This window comes from Rhodnius prolixus, unplaced genomic scaffold (assembly GCF_049639745.1).
Source record: "Rhodnius prolixus isolate KJV_2025 unplaced genomic scaffold, Rpr scaffold_4, whole genome shotgun sequence".
NCBI lineage: Eukaryota > Metazoa > Arthropoda > Insecta > Hemiptera > Reduviidae > Rhodnius > Rhodnius prolixus.
Window position 1 is genome coordinate 41112746 of NW_027411614.1, and position 23443 is coordinate 41136188.

General features: G+C 32.2%; 1 protein-coding gene across 1 annotated transcript in view; it reads left to right on the plus strand.

The window, feature by feature from the left end:
• The first annotated feature begins 10239 nt into the window (after positions 1–10239).
• Positions 10240–23443, plus strand: part of Dysb (dystrobrevin binding protein dysbindin) — a 75072-nt gene continuing 61868 nt past the window's right edge. Inside the window, exons 1-6 of the mRNA XM_074132212.1 lie at positions 10240–10391; positions 10481–10622; positions 10747–10879; positions 11024–11179; positions 11805–11951; positions 12842–12960. Of these exons, the coding sequence (XP_073988313.1) occupies positions 10312–10391; positions 10481–10622; positions 10747–10879; positions 11024–11179; positions 11805–11951; positions 12842–12930 (747 nt within the window). The 5' untranslated portion in view covers positions 10240–10311 and the 3' untranslated portion in view covers positions 12931–12960. The remainder of the gene's footprint in view (positions 10392–10480; positions 10623–10746; positions 10880–11023; positions 11180–11804; positions 11952–12841; positions 12961–23443) is intronic.

Genomic DNA, 23443 nt, shown 5'->3' on the forward strand with positions numbered 1-23443 from the left:
ATGAAATAAAGAGGAAATTTCGGCTTTTTCCAATGGTTTTTACTTCTTAGATGCCCAAATGGATCGGTTGATGATGTACTATTTAGTGTTGGCCTTAATCTCAACTATCAAGTACAAATACTGCAGCATTCCTGTGAAATTTTGAAGAAATACGGGCTTTTTACAGTAGTTTTTACCTCAGATTTCTTAAAATAGATCGACTCATGATGAACAATCTAGTGAAGGCCATAATAATAACTTCGAAGTGCAAAAACAGCATCCATTGTATGAAATAAGGAGAAGATTTCCAGTTTTTCCCGTTGTTATTTCTTGTTACTTTTCAAAATAGATCAACCCATGATGTTCAATCTAGGGTAGGCCTTCATATTAACTATCAAGTGCAAAAACCGCATCGTTCCTATGAAATATGAAGAAGATTTCTACTTTTTCCAGTAGTTTAAACTTCTGACTTTCCAAAATAGATCGACCCATGATGAACAATATAGGGTAGGCCACAATATTAACCGCGAAGTACAAGAACTGCAGCCTTCTTCTGAAATAAGGAAAAGATTTCCACTTTTTCCAGTAGTTTAAACTTCTGACTTTCCAAAATAGATCGACCCATGATGAACAATATAGGGTAGGCCACAATATTAACCGCGAAGTACAAGAACTCCAGCCTTCTTCTGAAATAAGGAAAAGATTTCCACTTTTTCCAGTTGTTATTTCTTCTGACTTTTCAAAATAGATCGACCCATGATGCACAATTTAGGCTAGGCCATAATATTAACTATGAAGTGCAAAAACAGCATCCTTTCTATGAAATAAAAAGAATATTTCGAATTTTTCCAGTAGTTTTTCCTTGTTAGTAGTCCACATAGATCGTCCCATTATTCACAATCTTGGGTTGGCCTTAATGTCAACTATCAAGTACAAAAATAGCAGCCTTTCTGTGAAATAAAAAGAATATTTCGAATTTTTCCAGTAGTTTTTCCTTGTTAGTAGTCCACATAGATCGTCCCATTATTCACAATCTTGGGTTGCCCTTAATATCAACTATCAAGTACAAAAACAGCAGCCTTTCTTTGAAATAAGGAGAAGATTTCCACTGTTTCCATTTGTTTTTACTTCTGACTTTTCAAAATAGATCGGCCTATAATGTACAATCTATGGTAGGCGATAAAATTAACTATGAAGCAATAGACCTGCAGCCATCCTGTGAAATAAGAAGATTTTCATTTATTCCAGTGGTTTTTACCTTAGAATTCATAAAATAGGTCGACCCATGATGCACAATCTAGGGTAGGCCATAATATTAACTATGAAGTGCCAAAACAGCATCCTTCCTTTGAAATAAGGAGAAGATTTCAATTTTTTCCAGTAGTTTTTCCTTGTTAGTAGTCCAATTAGATCGACCCATTATGTGCAATCTTGGGTGGGCCTTAATATCAACTATGAATACAAAAACCGCAGCCTTCCTGTGAAATTAGGAAGAAATTCCGACTTTTTCCAGTAGTTTTTTCTTCTTTCTTGCGCAAATACATCGCTTCATGATGTACTATTTAGTGTTGGCCTTAATATCCAATATCAAGTACAAAAACAGCAGCCTTTCTGTGAAAAAAGAAGAAGATTTCCACTTTTACCAATTGTTATTTCTTCTGACTTTTCAATATAGATCGACCCATGATGATCAATCTAGGGTATGCCTTAATATTAACTATCAAATGCAAAAACCGCATCGTTCCAATGAAATAAGGAGAAGATTTCGACTTTTTCCAATAGTTTTTACTTCTTAGTAGTACAAATTGATCGGTTCATGATGTACTATTTTCTGTTTGCATCAATATCGAATATCAAGTAAAAAACAGCAGTCTTTCTGTGAAATAAGGAGAAGATTTCCACCTTATCCAGTAGTTCATACTTCCGACTTTACAAAATAGATCGCCATAATATTAACTATGATGTGCCTAAACGGTATCCTTTCTGTGAAAAAAGGAGAAGATTTCAACTTTTTCCAGTAGTTTTTACTTCTTAGTAGTCCAAATAGATCGGTTCATGATTTACTATTTAGTGTTTGCCTTAATATCCAATATCTAGTACAAAAACAGCAGCCTTTCTGTGAAATTTTGAAGAAATACGGGCTTTTTCCAGTAGTTTTTACCTCAGATTTCTTAAAATAGATCGACCCATGATGCACAATCTAGGGAAGGCCATAATATTAACTATGAAGTGCAAGAACAACATCCTTTCTATGAAATAAAGAAGAAATTCCGGCTTTTTCCAGTAGTTTTTACTTCTGACGTTACAACATAGATCTACCCATGATGAACAATCTAGGGTAGGCCTTAATATTAACTATCAAGGGCAAAAATTGCATCATTCCTATGAAATATGAAGAAGATTTCTACTTCTTCCAGTAGTTTTTACTTCTGACTTTCCAAAATTGATCGGCCTATAATGTACGATGTAGGGTAGGCCACAATATTAACCGCGAAGTACAAGAACTGCAGCCTTCTTCTGAAATAAGGAGAAGATTTCCCATTTTTCCAGTTGTTATTTCTTCTGACTTTTCAAAATAGATCGACCCATGATGCACAATTTAGTGTTGCCCTTAATATCAAATATCAAGTACAAGAACCGCAGCGTTTCTGTGAAAAAAGGAAAAGATTTCAACTTTTTCCAGTAGTTTTTACTTCTTAGTTGACCAAATAGATCGGTTCATGATGTACAATTGATTGGTGGCCTTAATATCAACTATCATGTACAAAAACAGCAGCCTTTCTGTGAAATAAGTAGAAAATTTCCACTTTTTCCATTAGTTTTTATCTCTGACTTTTCAAAATAGATCGGTCTATAATGTACAATCTAGGGTAGTCCATAATATTAACTATGAAGTACAAAAACAGCAGCCTTCCTTTGAAATAAGGAAAAAAGTTCCACTTTTATCAGTAGTTTTTTCTTTTGGCTTTTCAAAATAAATCGATAGAATATGCACAATCTTGGGTTTGCCATAATATCAACTACCAAGTACAAAAACAGCAGCCATTCTGTGAATTAATAAGAAATTCTGACTTTTTCCAGTAGTTTTTATTTCGTAGTTGTACAAATAGATCGACCAATTATGCACAATCTAGGGTAGGCTTTACTATTAATTATCAAGTGCAAAAACAGCAGCCTTCCTGTGAAATAGGGAAGAAATTCGGGCTTTTTCCGGTTGTCCAAATAGATGGACGCTTGAAGTAGAATCTAGGGTAGTCCTCAATATTAATTATCAAGTGCAAAAACAGCAGACTTCCTATTAAATAAGGAAGAAGTTCCGACTTTTTCAAGTGGTTTTTTCTTCTTTGTTGCCCAATTACATCGCTTCATGTTGTACTATTTAGTGTTGGCCCTAATATCCAATATCAAGTACAAAAAAAGCAGCCTTTCTGTGAAAAAAGGAGAAGATTTCCACTTTTTCCAGTAGTTTTTACTTCATAGTTGTCCAAATAGATCGGTTCATGATGTACTATTTAGTGTTGGCCATAATATCAAATATCAAATACAAAACAGCATCCTTTCTGTGAAATAAAAAGAATATTTCGAATTTTTCCAGTAGTTTTTCCTTGTTAGTAGTCCACATAGATCGTCCCATTATTCACAATCTAGGGTAGGACATAATATTAATTATCAAGTACAAAAACAGCAGCCTTTCTGTGAAATTAGGAAGATATTCCGACTTTTTCCAGTAGTTTTACTTGTTAGTAGTCCAAATAAATCGACACATTAAGCACAATTATGGGTTGGTCTTAATATGAACTATCAAGTACAATAAAAGCAGTCTTTCTGTGAAAAAAGGAGAAGATTTCCACTTTTTCCAGTAGTTTTTACTTCCTAGTTGTCCAAATAGATCGGTTCATGATGTACTATTTAGTGTTGGCCTTAATATCAAATATCAAATACAAAAACAGCAGCCTTTCTGTGAAATTTTGAAGAAATACGGGCTTTTTCCAGTAGTTTTTACCTCAGATTTCTTAAAATAGATCGGCCTATAATGTACAATGTAGAGTAGGCCACAGTATTAACCGTGGAGTACAAGAACTCCAGCCTTCTTGCGAAAAAAGAAGAAGATTTCCACTTTTTCCAGTAGTTTTTACTTCATAGCTGTCCAAATAGGTCGGTTCATGATGTACAATGTAGAGTAGGCCACAGTATTAACCGTGAAGTACAAGAACTCCAGCCTTCTTGTGAAAAAAGAAGAAGATTTCCACTTTTTCCAGTAGTTTTTACTTCATAGCTGTCCAAATAGGTCGGTTCATGATGTGCTATTTAGTGTTGGCCTTAATATCAAATATCAAGTAGAAAAATATCAGCCGTTCTGTGAAATAAGAAGAAGATTTTCATTTTTTCCAGTTGTTTTTACCTCAGAATTCATAAAATAGATCGACGCATGATGCACAATCTAGGTTAGGCCATAATATTAACTATGAAGTGCCAAAACAGCATCCATCCTGTGAAATAAGGAGAATATTTCGAATTTTTCCAGTAGTTTTTACTTCTTATTTGTCCAAATAGGTCGACCCATTATGTGCAATCTTGGGTTTGACTTTATATCAACTATCAAGTACAAAAACAGCAGTCTTCCTGTGAAATTAGGAAGAAGTTCCGACTTTTTCCAGTGGTTTTTTCTTCTTTGTTGTCCAAATAGATCGGTTCATGATGTACTATTTAGTGTTGGCCTTAAAATCAAATATCAAGTAGAAAAACAGCAGCCTTTCTGTGAAATAAGGAGAAGATTTCCACTTTTTCCAGCAGTTTTTACTTCATAGCTGTCCAAATAGGTCGGTTCATGATGTGCTATTTAGTGTTGGTCTTAATATCAAATATCAAGTAGAAAAACATCTGCCGTTCTGTGAAATAAGGAGAAGATTTCCACTTTTTCCATTAGTTTTTACTTCTGACTTTTCAAAATAGATCGGCCTATAATGTACAATCTAGGGTAGGCGATAAAATTAACTATGAAGTAATAGAACTGCAGCCAGCCTGTGAAATAAGAAGAAGATTTTCATTTTTTCCAGTTGTTTTTACCTCAGAATTCATAAAATAGATCGACCCATGATGCACAATCTAGGGTAGGCCATAATATTAACTATGAAGTAATAGAACTGCAGCAATCCTGTGAAATAAGAAGAAGATTTTCATTTTTTCCAGTAGTTTTTACTTCTGACTTTTCAAAAAGGAACGACTAATGATGTACAATCTAGGTTATGCCATAATGTCAACTATCAAGTGCAAAAACAGCAGCCTTCCTGTGTAATTAGGAAGAAATTCCGGCTTATTCCATTAGTTTTTACTTCTTAGTTGCCCTAATAGAACGGTTCATGATGTACAATTTAGTGTTGGCCTTAATATCTAATATCAAGTACAAAAACAGCAGCCTTCCTGTGAAATAAGAAGAAGATTTCCACTTTTTCCATTTGTTTTTACTTCTGACTCTTCGAAATAGATCGGCCTATAATGTACAATCTTGGGTAGGCCATAATATTAATTATGAAGTGCAGAATCCGCATCCTTCCTATAAAGTAAAGAGAAGACTTTGACTTTTTCCAGTAGTTTTTGGCTCTGACTTTGCAAAATATGTCGGCTTATAATATATAATCTAGGGTAGGCCATAATATTAACTATGAAGTAAAAGAACTGCAGTCTTAATGTGAAATAAGGAGAAGATTTCCAATTTTTCCAGTGGTTTTTACCTCAGAATTCATAAAATAGATAGGCCCATGATGCACAATCTAGGGTAGGCCATAATATTGACTATGAAGTGCAAAAACAGCATCGTTTCTATGAAATTAGGAAGAAATTCCGACTTTTTCCAGTAGTTTTTACTTGTTAGTAGTCCAAATAGATCGACACATTAAGCACAATCATGGGTTGGCCTTAATATGAACTATCAAGTACAAAAAAAGCCGCCTTTCTGTGAAAAAAGGAGAAGATTTCAACTTTTTCCAGTAGTTTTTACTTCTTAGTTGTCCAAATAGATCCGTTCATGATGTACTATTTAGTGTTGGCCTTAAAATCAAATATCAAGTAGAAAAACAGCAGCCTTTCTGTGAAATAAGGAGAAGATTTCCATTTTTTCCAGTAGTTCATACTTCTGACTTTACAAAATAGATCGACCCATGATGAATATTCTAGGGTAGGCCTTAATATTAACTATCAAATGCAAAAACCGCATTGTTTGTATCAAATAATGAGAAGATTTCGACTTTTACCAGTAGTTTTTACTTCTGACATTTCAAAATACATCGGCCTTTAATGTACAATGTAGGGTAGGCCACAATATTATCTGTGAAGTACAAGAACTGCAGCCTTTCACAGAAATAAGGAGAATATTTCCACTTTCTCCAGGAGGTTTTACTTCTTACTAGTCCAAATAGATTGGTTCATGATGTAAAATTTAGTGTTGGCCTTAATATGAAATATCAAGTAGAAAAACATCAGCTGTTCTGTGAAATAAGGAGAAGATTTCCACTTTTTCCATTAGTTTTTACTTCTGACTTTTCAAAATAGATCGGCCTATAATGTACAATCTAGGGTAGGCCATAAAATTAACTATGAAGTAAAAGAACTGCAGCCTTCCTGTGAAATAAGAAGAAGATTTCCACTTTTTCCAGTAGTTTTTACTTCTGACTTTTCAAAATAGATCGGTCTATAGTGTACAATCTAGTGTTGGCAATAATAATAACTATGAAGTACAAAATCTCCAGCCTTCCTGTGAAATTAGGAGAAGATTCCACTTTTTCCAGTTGTTATTACTTCTGACTTTTCAAAATAGATCGGTCTATAAAGTACAATCTAGGGAAGGCGTTAATATTAAGTGTGATGTAAAAGAACTGCAGCCTTTCTGTGAAATAAGGGCAAAATTTCCACTTTTTCCAGTAGTTTTTACTTCTGACTTTTCAAAATAGATCGACCCATGACGCACAATCTAGGGTAGGCCATAATATTAACTATGAAGTGCAATAACAGCATCGTTTCTATGAAATAAGGAAGAAATTCCGGCTTATTCTAGTAGTTTTTACTTCTTAGTACCCCAAATAGAACGGTTCACGATGTACAATTTAGTGTTGGTCTTAAGAACACTGCGCGTCGTACCATCTTTGTCTGTAATTATTTTTCTGTGGATACACTAACTTATTTTTATAAGCAAAATTAACAATCATTTCTGTGAGATTCTCTAATTCTAACACATGACAATCTTTAGACTCGTAACACTGTAAGGCCGTTTCTATTTCTTTCTTAAATTTATCTGTATGTTTATTACACCATTTCAATTTTGGCAATAAAGGCATCTTTTTTTTAATATTAATACTTAATGACAACCTTATCACTATAGGTAAATTGTCTGAGAAGTGTTGTTGGCAGACTTCAAAGTCGGACAAATGAGGTTAAATGTCGGCGGATACAGCACAAAAATCTATTACTGTAGACCCTTGGGCAAATAAAACTATATTCTCCATAATAATCCCCTTTAGTCCGTCCATTTAATACGATTAAATTAAAATCCGCAAAAAATGAAAGTAATTCCTTACCATAAGAATTAAGAGTTTCAACTTTAGATTGCCTTTTTACATATAAACAGTTAGTATCTACAGTTAAATAGTCTGTAAATTAGCAAGCCTCCCATTAAAATCGCCTATCAGTAAGTATCAAATATCAAATATCAAGTACAAAAACAGCAGCCTTCCTGTGTAATTAGGAACAAATTCCGTCTTTTTCCAGTAGTTTTTACTTTTAGTTGTCCAAATAGCTCGACTTATTATACACAATCTAAGGTAGGCCTTAATCTTAACTATGAAGTACGAAAACAACAGCCTTCCAGTGAAATTAGGAAGAAATTCCGGTTTTTTCCCTTAATTTTTACTTCTTATTTGTCCAAATAGATCGACTCTTGATGTAGACAGTTGATTTTACCTCAGAATTCAATAAAAATAGATCGACCCATGATGCACAATCTAGGGTAGACCATAAAATTAACTATGAAGTGCAAAAACAGCATCCTTTCTATGAAGTAAGGAAGAAATTCCGGCTTTTTCCTGTAGTTTTTACTTCTTAGTTGCGCAAATAGATCGATCCATTATGCCCAATCTAGGGTAGGACATAATATTAACTATCAAGTACAAAAACAGCAGCCTTTCTGTGAAATTAGGAAGAAATTCCGACTTTTTCCAGTAGTTTTTACTTGTTAGTAGTCCAAATAGATCGAAACATTAAGCACAATCATGGGTTGGCCTTAATATGAACTATCACGTACAAAAACAGCAGCCTTTCTTTGAAATAAGGAGAAGATTTCCACTTTTTCCAGTAGTTCATACTTCTGACTTTACAAAATAGATCGACCCAAGATGTACTATTTAGTGTTGGCCTCAATATCAAATATCAAATGCAATAACAGCATCGTTTCTATGAAATAAGGAAGAAATTCCGGCTTATTCTAGTAGTTTTTACTTCTTAGTACCCCAAATAGAACGGTTCACGATGTACAATTTAGTGTTGGTCTTAAGAACACTGCGCGTCGTACCATCTTTGTCTGTAATTATTTTTCTGTGGATACACTAACTTATTTTTATAAGCAAAATTAACAATCATTTCTGTGAGATTCTCTAATTCTAACACATGACAATCTTTAGACTCGTAACACTGTAAGGCCGTTTCTATTTCTTTCTTAAATTTATCTGTATGTTTATTACACCATTTCAATTTTGGCAATAAAGGCATCTTTTTTTTAATATTAATACTTAATGACAACCTTATCACTATAGGTAAATTGTCTGAGAAGTGTTGTTGGCAGACTTCAAAGTCGGACAAATGAGGTTAAATGTCGGCGGATACAGCACAAAAATCTATTACTGTAGACCCTTGGGCAAATAAAACTATATTCTCCATAATAATCCCCTTTAGTCCGTCCATTTAATACGATTAAATTAAAATCCGCAAAAAATGAAAGTAATTCCTTACCATAAGAATTAAGAGTTTCAACTTTAGATTGCCTTTTTACATATAAACAGTTAGTATCTACAGTTAAATAGTCTGTAAATTAGCAAGCCTCCCATTAAAATCGCCTATCAGTAAGTATCAAATATTAAATATCAAGTACAAAAACAGCAGCCTTCCTGTGTAATTAGGAACAAATTCCGTCTTTTTCCAGTAGTTTTTACTTTTAGTTGTCCAAATAGCTCGACTTATTATACACAATCTAAGGTAGGCCTTAATCTTAACTATGAAGTACGAAAACAACAGCCTTCCAGTGAAATTAGGAAGAAATTCCGGTTTTTTCCCTTAGTTTTTACTTCTTATTTGTCCAAATAGATCGACTCTTGATGTAGACAGTTGATTTTACCTCAGAATTCAATAAAAATAGATCGACCCATGATGCACAATCTAGGGTAGACCATAAAATTAACTATGAAGTGCAAAAACAGCATCCTTTCTATGAAGTAAGGAAGAAATTCCGGCTTTTTCCTGTAGTTTTTACTTCTTAGTTGCGCAAATAGATCGATCCATTATGCCCAATCTAAGGTAGGCCTTAATCTTAGCTATGAAGTGCAAAAACAACAGCCTTCCTGTGAAATTAGGAAGAAATTCCGACTTTTTCCAGTAGTTTTTACTTCTTAGTTGCCCAAATAGATCGGTTCATGATGTGCAATTTAGTGTTGGCCTTAATATGAACTATCAAGTACAAAAACAGCAGCCTTCCTATTAAATAAGGAAAAGATTTCGACTTTTTCCAGTAGTTTTTACCTTTGACTTCCTAAGAGAGATCTATTCATAGTGCACAATCTAGTGTAGGGCTCAATATTAACTGTTAAGTACAAAAAAATGCAGACAACCTGTAAGTACCATGTTAAGTTGCCAGTTTTGGCCAATCAGAAAAATCCTAGTTCAGAAAAAAGCATTTATATTAATAAATTGCCTTTACGTATTACAAAAATTGAATTTTCTCTAATTTATATTCTACGAGAATCTATTTTCTCGTATTTCTATGCTTTTCAAGTATGCTATCCTTTACAGTTTTGGGAAAAGTTTCATATATTTGTAATATTTCGCTAAATTTATAGAATTATTCTTTCTAAGGATTAGAATCGAAAGTGAGTCAGGAATAAATCTTCAATTTTGGGTGTCTCTTTGGGCAAATGAAGCAAATTAGAGCAAATAAAAAACTTTTTTTTTTGTAATAAATTCTTACTTTTCAGCTTGTTACTATTTCATTTATTTGTATCGTAAAATTAGTTATCGATATGTTTTCGCTTTTAATCGACTGGAAAGTAGTATAGTTTTGATTAATGGAAGGTTATGTTTTTCTTAACTTCTGGCAGGATGTTGGAAAGTTTCGTTGAAAAATTTCAGTATGTTCAGGATGGAATATCCTCCAGGTTGAATCTTTGCTTTAAAAATTCTTGTACTGTATTGATATTATTTTCTTTTGCGTTTTTGGGTAGTTGAACTTAATCTCTATTACTAGTTTCCGAGGACTTACACTTGGTGAGCCATTGAAGCCAAAAGAACCTCTTAATTTTGAAGCGGGATGTGCAATTCTTTCGAAATTCCAAGATGCCTGGGAAGAACTGCATTCATTTGGTGAGGCCAATGCTCAGAAGGCTAGGGTATGTCTTTTTTCGCTTTTAAGTTTATGTTTATTAGAGGTGACGCAATGCAACCTTTTTGAATTTCCTTTAGGAAATTATATTTACTGAAGGTTTTGTTAATTAGTAACTTCAATCATTATAGGATGTGGATTTAGAAATTGGAAGAATTTATCACGTTTTTTTGAATGAAAAGAGGAACTGGGAAACATTTCAAAGAGAGTTCAGTAACTTAGAAAAGATGAAAACAGAAGTGGAAACTGTTGTGAACATATTAGGTTAGCACACATGGTGAATTATTTTTGTGATAATATTGGTGTATGTATTTTTCTTTTAAAGGCGTTAATCAAACCCACACACATGTTCTATTTTTCAAAAGTATTTGTTTTTTTAGTATAATGGCTTTGTTTTTCATTGTGAAGGTAATGTAAGATCCATGTGTTCTGATATCGAAGAAGCATTAATGAAGTTGGAGAATTTAATAGAAATAAAGGAGTATTATAAGAGTGAGGCTCAAGAGAAGATAAAGTTGAGCAATTATCGAGTAGACAAATTGATGAATTTGGATGCATATAGAGGTATATTCTTAGTTTTTTTTTTTGTTTTGTTAAATTTTGTATTTACTTTTAAGTTGGCTGAAGCTATTTGTTTATCTATCTATTTATTCTATTAAGAACTCCTTTCAAATCGCATTTTTGTAATGGAATCTATTCATTGAAAAATGTAAATAGAACTAAAAGGAGACTGCTTGGATAAGTCTGGTGCGATTACTCGATTTTTTCTAATCGCAAATTGCGTAATAAAATTTTAACATGTGAAGTAAAAATAAATGGTTGAATATGTTAGATGTAGAAGTTTGGTTGTTGTTACAACTCATACTTGTGTTGTAAAAAATAAATGCATATTTGCTCTAAAAAGGTCTACCAGGCCAAGAACTTTTCATCTTGCCAGAAAATACAACATATAATATTGAGAAAATAAAATAATTTTGTCAGGGTTTTTATATATTTATGTAAAACAGTACTTTTAAAATAACTTCCTCCAGTACCCTATGGTTTTGTTGATGGTCAAAATTTGTTAAACTTCTCAAAATTATTAATTCAATTTTGTGATTTTGTAATCAGGAACTTTGTTGATAAGGATCTGCATTGATCAGGAATTCTTCATTAGTTCCTTACCAATATTCATACTTTAAATTTTCAGAATTATTGGCGGAAGAGCACAGTGAAAAAGTTCAAGAGATAGAAGAAGCTGAAATGGCCGTCAAGCAAACAAAACAGGATGTTTATCAAGCAAAATTTCGAGAGGAAATGGAAGCCTACAAGAGAACTGGAGAGCTTCCTCAAGCAGGTAAATAGGACTATATTTTCGTTATTTTATTTGAGAAAAAAATTATTTCCTATTTTGAAATAAATCTTAGAGAAATGTGATTATAACTCGATCCATTCTTATGTGCAAACCTGTTATAAGCTCTTACATATAAATATTAGAATTATTAACTAAGCTAGCAGAAGTTTCTTTCTTAGAGTTGAAAAATAGTCAAGATTTCATGTATTTTGCTCTCATTTTCTCTTGGTATTGTGTATTGTTTGATACAAAGTTAATGCGAGAAATGCATATTAGCTTTGCAGGTCTCGCCTCTATTTGCTCGGCTACCGTGGCGCCTTAAAATTAATATATAAAAATTAAGGTTTCGAGCTTCGCGCCTATGTACACTGTTAGTACAGATTAAAATAGAACATTTTTATTTTATTTTTTTGATTTTAAACAAAAAACGGACCAATAATCCAATTTTACAATTTTCAAAAACAATTTTTAATAATAATAATGTTAATTATAATAATAGTTTAAAGAACTTGTTGACATCTGGCTTTATTCACAAATTTTAGTATATCAGTGCCAAATTTACAATTAAAGACAAATTATTACCAAAAAAAAACATTAGCTTGATGATAGAAATAGAAAAGAAATTTATTATTCTGGGACAATTGTCCCCTAAGAATAAATATAAATATAAAAATAATATATCAAAATCCGCTTATACCTCTTATGTTTTTACTTTTTCAGCCACATATATCTTTAAAATATCATATTAACTAACAGCATTCTTTTACATAATATTGGTGAGTACTCAACATTTATCTCAAATTCAAATTTTGAAAAAAATATTTGTTACAACGTTGAAAATTATATTAAAGAAAGTCGTTAGAATGTTTCATTCAAGATTTGATTTTTTATAGAAATTCCTGAACCAAGTGAGGCCCGGAATTTGGAAGATGTGATACTTGAAGGAGATGCACAAGATCTTGAACAATATTTACAGTTTTAACAGTAATTTATAAAAGTTCTTCAGGGCTTAGTAAGTGTTTTTTTCCTTTTTATATATATATATACACGTTAATAAATATAGTTTAAATTCATTTCATTTAGATGTATTTATTTTATTAACGTACTTTTTTTTATTGAAAATGTAGGATTTATTTTGATTCTCAAAAACGTATCAACAGAACTTGTTTACTTTCTTTAGCATTATTCATTAAGATTTGGGTCATTTTAAGACTTGCTCATTCGAAATATCAATTTTATTTCCATTCTGTTCTTTCTCTTAAACATCTCTTGTTATCACAGCTTGCCTTTTATTAGTTTAGCTGCCTGCATAGATCGTGTTAGTTTCTCTCTCAACCAGTTAAATTTGCAAATTTGTCAAATTAAGAATTCTCTTAAATGTTTGGTGTTTTTTGTACTTGTGAAGTGAACGGTATTCTCGTCAAATGTTTAAAATTGAAACTAGGTGTTTCCTTAATTTTCTCATATCAACAATAACCGTTAAACAACTACATTGGCTCCCTCTGACTATAATTGGCAATTACATGACATAATGTAGACATATCGACCTTGCATTAAAGATGTATATATTGGTGATTGTTGAAGAATGTTGGAGAAGAAAGGCCTCTTTAGGAGGAATTGCGAAAGGTAGGAAATTATTCAAAAATTGTTGAAGTATCCGTTCACAAGTTTAACTGCCCATTAAAACGTTGATTTTTCCTTACTTTAGATGTGAATCCAAGCTCATTTTCTAAAAAACTTTTTTTAATTAAGAATTTTAAAAAGTTTGCATCACACTGCAAACACAATTTAGTAGCTTTATTTCTTCCTTACTTTATTTTAAAGGTGAAGAAAGTATTGTAGTCATGGTTAAACACGAAATATTGAATTATCACGGGACATTTCGTTTGAGGTCCCCTGAAGACTAAAAATAGTTTTCAGAAAATAATCTCAAAAACTGTATAAAATATCTAAAAACGAAAATCGCGGGAAAATGTAATTATATATTTATTCCTACAAGAGGACTGACTTAACTGAAACTTTGCTGACAAAATTTCTCAATTACTTTAATAATTGGATTTATCTTCTTTTCAAAGCCAAGACATAAAATGGTTCCTAGTTCTTTGCGTCCAATTTTATCAAAAAAAAAAAAAAAACAGTTGACATTGATTATTTATCAGTATAGTTCATTTGGTTATCAATATCTCGTGATTACCTGATAAGAGTTAAAATGTGTAAATGGTTTACAGGCCTTGTTATTACCATTAATTACTATCGTATATTTAATTTCTGTCCTATAAAGGGAGTAGGGATTATAAAAATAGGGAAATAGTTATAACAAGTAGTTGACTAATTTTTACAAATGAGTAACTCTTGCGTTTTTTGACTCATTTCTAAATTTCAGTATCGTGCGTTTAATACTTCACTAGTTATTAACACGTGATTTCCATTTTGCATATAACCATTAACTTTGAAGCAAAAAGAGAGCTTACTCACGATTTAGAGAGAGGAAAAGGGAAATAATATTCGTTTCTATCTAAATTAATGTTTAGTTTAAAAATAAATCGTATATAAAACTTGAGTTTTTATCTGAATTTCATTGAAGGGTTGAATAAAACTTATAATATAAGTATAATAAAATAAAAATGAAGATAAAGATCCAACACTTAGTACTATGTATATGTGAAAAACCAATCAGTTAAAAACACAGTATTTGGTAATAATTTTACATTATGTTAAGATGCTTTTGATAGTGACAATTTCAGTATGTTCAATTTTAACATAAATTAAGCTTTGGTTGGGACAAACATTTCTGTCAATATTCTGCTGCATTTATCAGAATTATTTGGAACTTGAACGTTGAAGTAATTAATTATCAGGTTTCTGCCAAGTTTTCTTAATTTTGACTTTGAAAAGAAAGTTATATGAAAGTAATTTTAAAAAAAGGATAAAAGGAGGATTGTGAAAAATATAATAAAGAAAATTTTAATTGGTTTATTTTATACGCAGGCGGGATTAATCATTGTTATAGTTTTTCTGTGAACGTGTTTTGGCAGCACTGCCTGTTAATCCTATGGCATTGGCTTTAATTTGAAATTGTCTAGTTAATCCATTGCTTTTCATCCAGTTTCATTAAATTTTGTAATTTTAATTTAATACTAATATTACTTTTTGGTAATTCGTGATTTTGTTCAAAACTAGTTGGTTTGGTAGTAAAATTTGTAATGATATCGTGCCTCATAATTTTTTTCTATAAAGCGACTATTCAATTGATTCTGTTATGAATAGAAAGAGGTAGCTAATCCTTTTCTTAAGACACTATTTGAAAGAAAAATAGTGAATGATTTAAGAAAAATCTAAAATAAATTTGTGTACTAAAAACCGGCTTAATACTCAAAATATAAAGTTTAATTATTAAAGGAAATTGTGCTACTTTAGATCGAACGTATATTACTTCTGACTCATCCAATCGCAGTTGATGTAAAGGTCTGTATAATATTTTTAAATATTACTAACTTTAAATATATAAGATGGTTAAGTTGAAAAACCAAGTTGCTTGTCAATTAAAACTTAGAGAAATTTTGTTTTTAGTCGGTTGATCGATGTAAAATTCTTTGTGATGATTAATTGCCATTTCCCTTAAAGACAAACGAAATGGAGGAGAATCCTAATAAATTAGATATCTTTTTTATTAATAAATTAGGTATTTTTTTGTGTAAATAAATTAAACCATTCCATGTTTTAAAAAGTTTTGATGAATAATTGTTACACTCTTCTAGCTCTTCAAGACGCTTTTTTTTCCTCTTTTTTTTTGTAATAACTTCAGTAATTATAAGCACTATAATAAAAACATCTTTCCGTTAGAAAGGGTTTTCAATCAGAAGTATGGTTATCACTTTTTGAGTGATGAACTAATCTATGTGATGATCAGTGATCAGTAAAATCTATGTTGATCTTGATCATAGGTACGTATAAAAAAAAACGTAAAAAGTATTTCATTTCAAACGCTTTTCGTCTACTTAAATTACCTGAAATTTTTAATTTCTGATCTTACTAGTTTTTCCAAAATGGTTTTATTATATTATTTGGATTGTGTATGTATTGCGTTTACCTTGTGGTATTACGCTGTATCTTTATCTGGGTAATTTATTTTAACATTCAATGAAAAAAATAATTAAATACGAGTATATCAAAAATAAATGAGCTTCGCACACTTCTCATCATCACGATAATGATAAAGATTTATAAGTTTATCAACAAGTTTATTGTTAAATATATATGTAATACAAGTGGTACAAGTGGTTGGTTTTCCTACGCGATCTCTGCTACTCAAAACAACTTGCCCTTTATCTACCTAATTATATTTAGCAACTTAAATCTTCCATCATTATTTTAATTGTTAAGTTTTCTATAGTTGGTTGTTTTGGATCTACTTTTTGTAAAAAGACTCAATTATAGCGAACAGTCAAAGATTGCATTAAACTTTGTATTTTACAGAATATGTCATTATGTTTCAAAACTGAATTTACTAGTTAGCCTAGAATATTATTTTTGACTTCAGTTATTTTTCTTATACATTATTATTTTATAATAATGAGAAGTCATTTCCAAAATTATAGACTTAGTTGCCTGTGGTGGATTACTAAATATATCTAGTTGAAAATTACCAAGTTCATGTCTGGGGAGAGTGAATTTCTTGTCAAGATCTCTGAAAAAAGAGCTAAATTTATTCCTTATTTCTTAAAACATTGGTAGAGGACTTCTCAACAGAGGCGGAACTCGAATTTTTTGGGTATTTTGATTTGAAAAGCAAATATTTTTCTAAATTGATAGCACTCCAAGATATGAAAAGGTTGCTTTGTTCGCGGCCACTTCAACAGATTATTTTTTTTTTGGTTTTGGTTGGTATACCAGAAAAGAATATAAAATCTTTTTCACTTTGCAAACATTTCAATTATTTTTTTTAAGTCATCTTCAGAGCTATGAACATGAATGTATTTCAAGAGGAAAAAATAATTTTGATCTTCTCCTGACTAACCTTCCAGAACCTAAAAAAATCTGTTATTTTTACATAGTTCAGTTTTAGAATCATTTAGATGTTTATTGTGATGGAAGCGCCACTGTAGCCGAACGGTTTGAAGCAAGACCTGCAAAGCTGGAGTCGATTCCCGGTCTAGGCCTTGGTTTTTATTTAATGTTTAATATGAGAAATTTATAGTGCTTTACGTTTGCTAGTCACCTCTGTCCACAATACTTTTTTTGGTAGTTAGACATGAAGCCCGCCTAAAAAAAAATAGGCGTTACTTAACTTTTAAATTCAGACTGACTGCGCAATCTTGAATGGACCATCATTTTCATAAACTAGGAAGGACGGTTAATGCTAAGTTCCAGAAGTGTGATGGGTGAGTTAGGAAACGGCAAATCACTTTCCCTATCAGTTTTTCCGATTCACCATTACAGGATTTTGTTTATTCGGAAGACAGGCTTCTCTTAGACCGGTGGCTGCTTTTTTTGTCACCTTCCAATTGTGCAAGAAAATGTGAATTATATTAATAATTGAATCATTGGAAAAGTAAGGAATGAACTGTAGTGGTTCTCTGATTTATTTCTTAGATTGAAGAATATACGTTAAATAGAATGAAATCGCCTATGAAGTAGGCACTTTTAAGAGCATTGCAATTTTTGAAGTCCTGATCAATGTTTCCTGCTGTGGAAGTTTTTCGGTATCAGTTAGTTTTCTGGGAGTGTCTGACTGGGATGTCCTCATAGAAGGAACTAAGAATCTGATCAATTTGTCCTAAGAGGATAGATCACTTTCAAATGATGATCGCTTGATATTTAACTGTGTCTGCTGGGAATTTAAATATTATTTTCTTTTACACAGACTTGTTTATACAGATAGTATTTCTTATTGGAATTAATTCTATTCTTCAATAAGTTATAATAACAACTGTACAATTTGAAAAAAGAAAACTTTATTTTCTTTGGCATTGATTGAACGGTACAATATCAAGTTTACAAAACTCAAATCAATGTGCCACGACCTTGTAGGATTTTTAATGTAAACCATATCTTTATTGAATTTGATAAGGGCTATTTATTCAACAAAATGCGAAGTATAAATCACTAATTTGTCTTGGGGAGTAATTCTGATAAATATTGTATCAAAAAACCTTTTGTCATTGGGCCTAAAGTCTTATTCCATTATAATTTCTCAAATTTGGTTCCAATGATATTTTTGCTAATTTAAGGTGTGCCATTTTCTGAGATCTTTGATATTTCCATCATTATTTAGATAAATTTTACAGCCAATAATTTTTCTAAATATTGAATCTTTGTACAACGAATATATGAGCAACAGTTGAATATCAAACAGTGATAGCATTTAGAATTCGTCTCTCTGTTTAGTGTGACGTAATATACATGTGCATGTTGTGACAGGTACAATTTTATTAGATATGGAACACTGGTGCACCCCCCCATATTTTTATTATTATTTTCCTTATAAAAGACCCTTGCGGCCCGGTTGGAGCCACTAGGTTACTAAACCCACCTTTACGCCCTGATTCCTAAACAATTTTTCACGAGTTTATGTAATAACGCCGCTGCTTGCTAGTCGCTTGGTCTCACTTTCACTTTACACACCACATTCGTTTATTGTCGACTGTGTTCGGCTCCATATTCTCTTGTAATCTTGCTTCTATACAATATACTGCAAATTTTATTTATTTATTTTCCTTTTTGTTTTTGTTGATATTTATGTACAATATATATTTATATACACAATTCTACTTTCTCTTAAATTTATCGATCAGGTTCAATTTTTCACTTAAATACAGTTTATGAGGTTCCCTGTGTTCTGATGATGGCGTGTAAGACCAAAATATCTCAAAAATGGAGAACCACTAAAGCTCAAATTTAAAATTTCTTTGATGCCATCGAATGATAATGATACTAATATTTTGGTATTAATTATTATTTTAGTATTTTTATTGCACCATTGATCTTTAGCCAATACCAATCAGTTGTATCGACGATTGAAGGCATTCAGATGGTATCAGTAAATTCTAAATATACAGAAAAATCGAATAACATCTTTATTCGATGTGCAGCTTATTTCTCTGCCTTCCAAATTCACAAAAATAACTTTTATTAAGTAAGAATTAAATTTTGGTGAGCATCCCGTGGTAGTTCGGGATTAAGTCGACGTCGATTTGTTTTCTATTATAGTCAGTGGCGGCTTAGAGCTTTAGAAATCTGAGTGCTTTGTCTGAGAAGCCCTTTATTGTTGGCACTTCAGCTCCCCATGGATTTGTTCTATCCGTATAAATGAAGGTGTGTACATTCAAAGTGATGTACCTTGTTTTGTATTAGTTGATGCTTACTCAATCAGTGCAGCTTAGCTTTTTTGCACACGGAGAAGCATAATTTATTGAGAATCTAGTCTGTAGCATTGTGGTTTGTGGTTTCAGAGGAATCCATCGGTTTAAGGGAGGATGGTGCTGCCTAAGAGTTAAGTAGGCCTGTCTTAATTGTGAGTTACTTGTATGTCTTCAGGTTATTCTGGTGTCAAATTGTAAACCATGTTATTTCCGTAGTCTTTCACTTTTCTTGAGAGTATTGTTAATTTTCTAAGTTTTCAGTCGAATGCATTCTAAAAACTTTGCAGTCAGAATCCTACAACCAAAAATACCACTTTTCTGATTGGATATTTTACTTCTTCGAGATTTAATTGATATTTACTCAATCGATATTTTTTTTTAATTTGCTAGATAATTACTTCTGTAACATGCAGATTTATAATTTTTATTTTTAACATTAAAATAGAAACTCGTCAATTCAATATCAGAATTTTAGTTTCTCTCTCCGTCAGAAAGTAAATATGGCCTCCTGGCCTTCTACCCAGCTTGCACACATGTACGTGCTAGCCACTCTCGTTTTCACGCAAGTCTTTTTTTATTTACATGTTTCAGGCATGTTTAATAGTTTCTATAATATATTTATATACAATTCAGTATATTAGGTTAAAGACAGCATCTAGGAAGATTTACATTGTAAATTCTATCGTATATGTTTAATGCACGACCTTATGTTACGCTTCATAAATATATATGTCTTTTTGCCCCAGAAAAAATTTTTTTGTTTTTTTTATCTATAGTTCTTAATTAATTAATTGTGATTATAATGAATGAGATCTTGGCAAATACAAATGGTCGACAGAAGCAGCTTCTCTTTGGATGTCCGTTTCCCTTTCGGAGAAATAAACAGTATTGATTTGCTTGATTAACTTGATTCATTCGGAGTTTGACCTAAATTGAAGTATTATTTGTAAAAGTTAGTTTTTGTAGTTATAAAAATTAACCAAGTAAAATGTTTTCCAATATTTTTGCAAGACAAAAAAAATGCAAACGGGGAAATTTGTATAATGCAGAGGAGTCTGCGAAGACATCGGTGTTATGCCTTATTCTTATTTTCTTTTGAATTCGGGCAGATATAATCAGTTTTCTGTTTTCAGCGCGTAAGTCCTTTTTGAGTTCACCTGAATGCGAAAAAGTAATTTTAATTTTAAGAGAGGGGTGAGGGGGTAGCGAAACTTAAAAGAAAAAAAACAGAAGCAAATTCAAATTTGATATATCGATTAAGTAGCTTACAATAAGTTTTTTTTTTGCAAAACAATTGATGAACTGTAAGTGTCACTTTACTTAGTCGATTTCCAATGTTTTTGGGATTTTCCTCGAGACTCCTTTCAACGCTTTTCTTTTTTAGTTGGTTTACTTTAATTGCTTTGCAGATCTTCAACTTTTATTACGAAACATTCTGCCAGTAAAATTCATATAAGGTCTATTTTTGGTGAAGTTTTCCCGATGGCCTTCCTCTAACTGGCTATTTCACTTAAATATTTGAACACATCGCAGAATTAATTCCCTCTAAGAGATTCATTCTTCTACGTGTCCATCGCTTGTCTTAAGAACTTAGTATATCAAAAAGGAGAAGACCTCTTTGCGTTTATGCAGCTGTGAAAAAGTCTTACACTTTTTTTTTCTGTGAACTTTAAATTTTAGGAGGTATCCAAGGATAGGGATGTTGAGTTTACAGGTTCTGTGGAATATAATCTCTTTTTTTTTTTTTTGCCGGCCCATCGACGTCTATGGCCATTAGCGCCCAATATAATCTCTTACAATTATTAGTGTAGTTAGTAAGGGACTGTCCTCTGAGTGTTCACATCAGTTTCTTTTAATGGAATAATACACAGTACTTAGATGAATGGTCGACTGTGTTGCAACATTTTAAGATATTTGCTGCTAGCGTTTCCCGCCCGCCATCAGTGGTGCGTAAAATTTCTTTTTGTGAACATTTCTGTAAAATGGAACCACAGATTCAACAAACAGCATTAATGCTCAAAACAACTTCTTTATAAATCGCTATTTAAATTAAATTATGCTAATCATTTGGATTGGAACATGCGAGAATTAGTTTTTGTTGGTTTGTTCTTGTCTCCTGTCCATGTTTCAGTGTACTATGGTGAAGGTTGCTGAGAACGATATTTGATACAGCACGAATTTACGCTGGGAAAAAAATTGTTCTGATCCAAAGTACTTTTTGCCGTTTTGTTACACTCATGGCCTCTCAATGTACTCTTATCTCAATTTACGTCATGAAAAATTTTTGTTGAAACAATGTGGGCAAAAAAAAACGCTTAAAAAACTGCACCAGTACACTTCCGCTCTACAGATTTTTAATTAAATATTGAGTGTCATAACCCTGCGTAACCTTCTGACTAACAACTTTCTTGGAAAATGTTTATTGATTGTTTCTCAAAGAGTATATGTATACCTTCGAAATATTGGAATCCACTTGAACATCAGTTTAATAGTACTTTAGATATCATACAGAGTTCAAAAAAGGCGCTGGATTTTGAATGTGTAGAAGTCGTTATGGTGAGTCGTTTCAAACTGTGGCAAAGGTAACTAAATCTAATCTGCCATCTAGGTTTAGTTGAAGGAAATAAAACCTTCTTTTTTTTTTAAATTTATTTGCTATTCACAATCTACAAAGAATAAAATGTAATAAGTGAATACGATAAAAGAACACTTCATGACAGGATTAGCTTGAGGAGATAAGCTGCCCACCGGCAACACTCTCGCTGGAGTTTCTTACACTACTGAAGCTGGTCACGAGGCAAAAGCGTTTCAATCGTCGTGGAGGCAACGTTTTGTATAAGAGGATTTGTGCAGAAAGGAAGAGATTCAAAGAATTTTCTTATTTAGATTTAGATTCGTCAGTTACGTACGAGATTTTGAGGTCATTATGGAGTGTGGAGTTAGAGACATAAAATGGAGAATTCGTAATCTGACGGAGTATTTTAGATTGGAAGGACTAGATCTTTTGTGAATTAGAAAGTTTGGCTGAACCCCACAGTTCGAGTCCGTAAGTCCAGATCGGTTTGAGTACACTATTGTATATTAGTCTTTTATGTTCCAGTGGTAGCTTAGATTGTCTGCCAATTAGTCGCAACAGTAATTTGTTTCGTCGGTTGAGTTCAAGTCTTTTCAGTTTAGTGTGCGGATTCCATGTTAGTCTGAAGGAAATAAAACCTGTGAAAGAAATTTGACAGCCATAGTTTTATCAGTGAAATACAGAGTTTATCCAGGAAGAGGTCAAGAAGAAGGAGGCGAAGACTAACAGAGCTAAGTTCTAATGATTAGGATGAAGAACTGTCCGGTTGAATATAGCCTTAAAAGATCTGATAGAAAACCCAAAAAAAAGGAGGCTACACATGCAGTGTTTCCTCACGGGACATTGTCTACTCGAAAGACACCTGAAGAAACCGTCTTAAGATAGTAGCACCTACAAATTCTGTAGAGAGATGGAGTAAACTTCAATATATTGTACCTCCTATAAGAACTGAGCGGTCGCTATCCAAAAAAGATTTGGAGCAAGGTCTGGAATCTTCTAGATTCTTATACTTCTCAGTTATCCCAATATTGGGTGCAGTGTTGTAGGGTGGGGGGGGGGGAAGATTACTGCCAGTCACCGGAAGGACCCAATACATTCACACCTTACCAAAAAGGGAATGTTGCAAAGAACAGCTTATTTATTTATACTTTGGCTTTATAGTTGGAAATTTTCTCTACAAATGAAGGTAGTTGTATATACTGTTGTACCCAGTTTCTTTTTGCGATGGCAAGTTTTACGTAGGATCGAGTTTAACGGACGATAATGGAGAATATGATGCAATACAAGTTCGATTGCTCGACTGAAGAAATAACCAACCCTTCTCGCAATGTATTAATTTTATTTTTTTTGCATTAATTATTTTATCACGACATTAACCATGCACATAAACTTTATGTTCTAAATAATCATTATTAGCCTTTTATTATTATTATAACTTTTTTTTCGGCTAGCCAATCACAAGCAATCATTTTATTGCGATATGATTACTTTTTAATTATTCCCCTCCAGTACCATTGTAGCTAAAAGTGGTTCATTTGAGTGTGCAGTACTTTATTGTA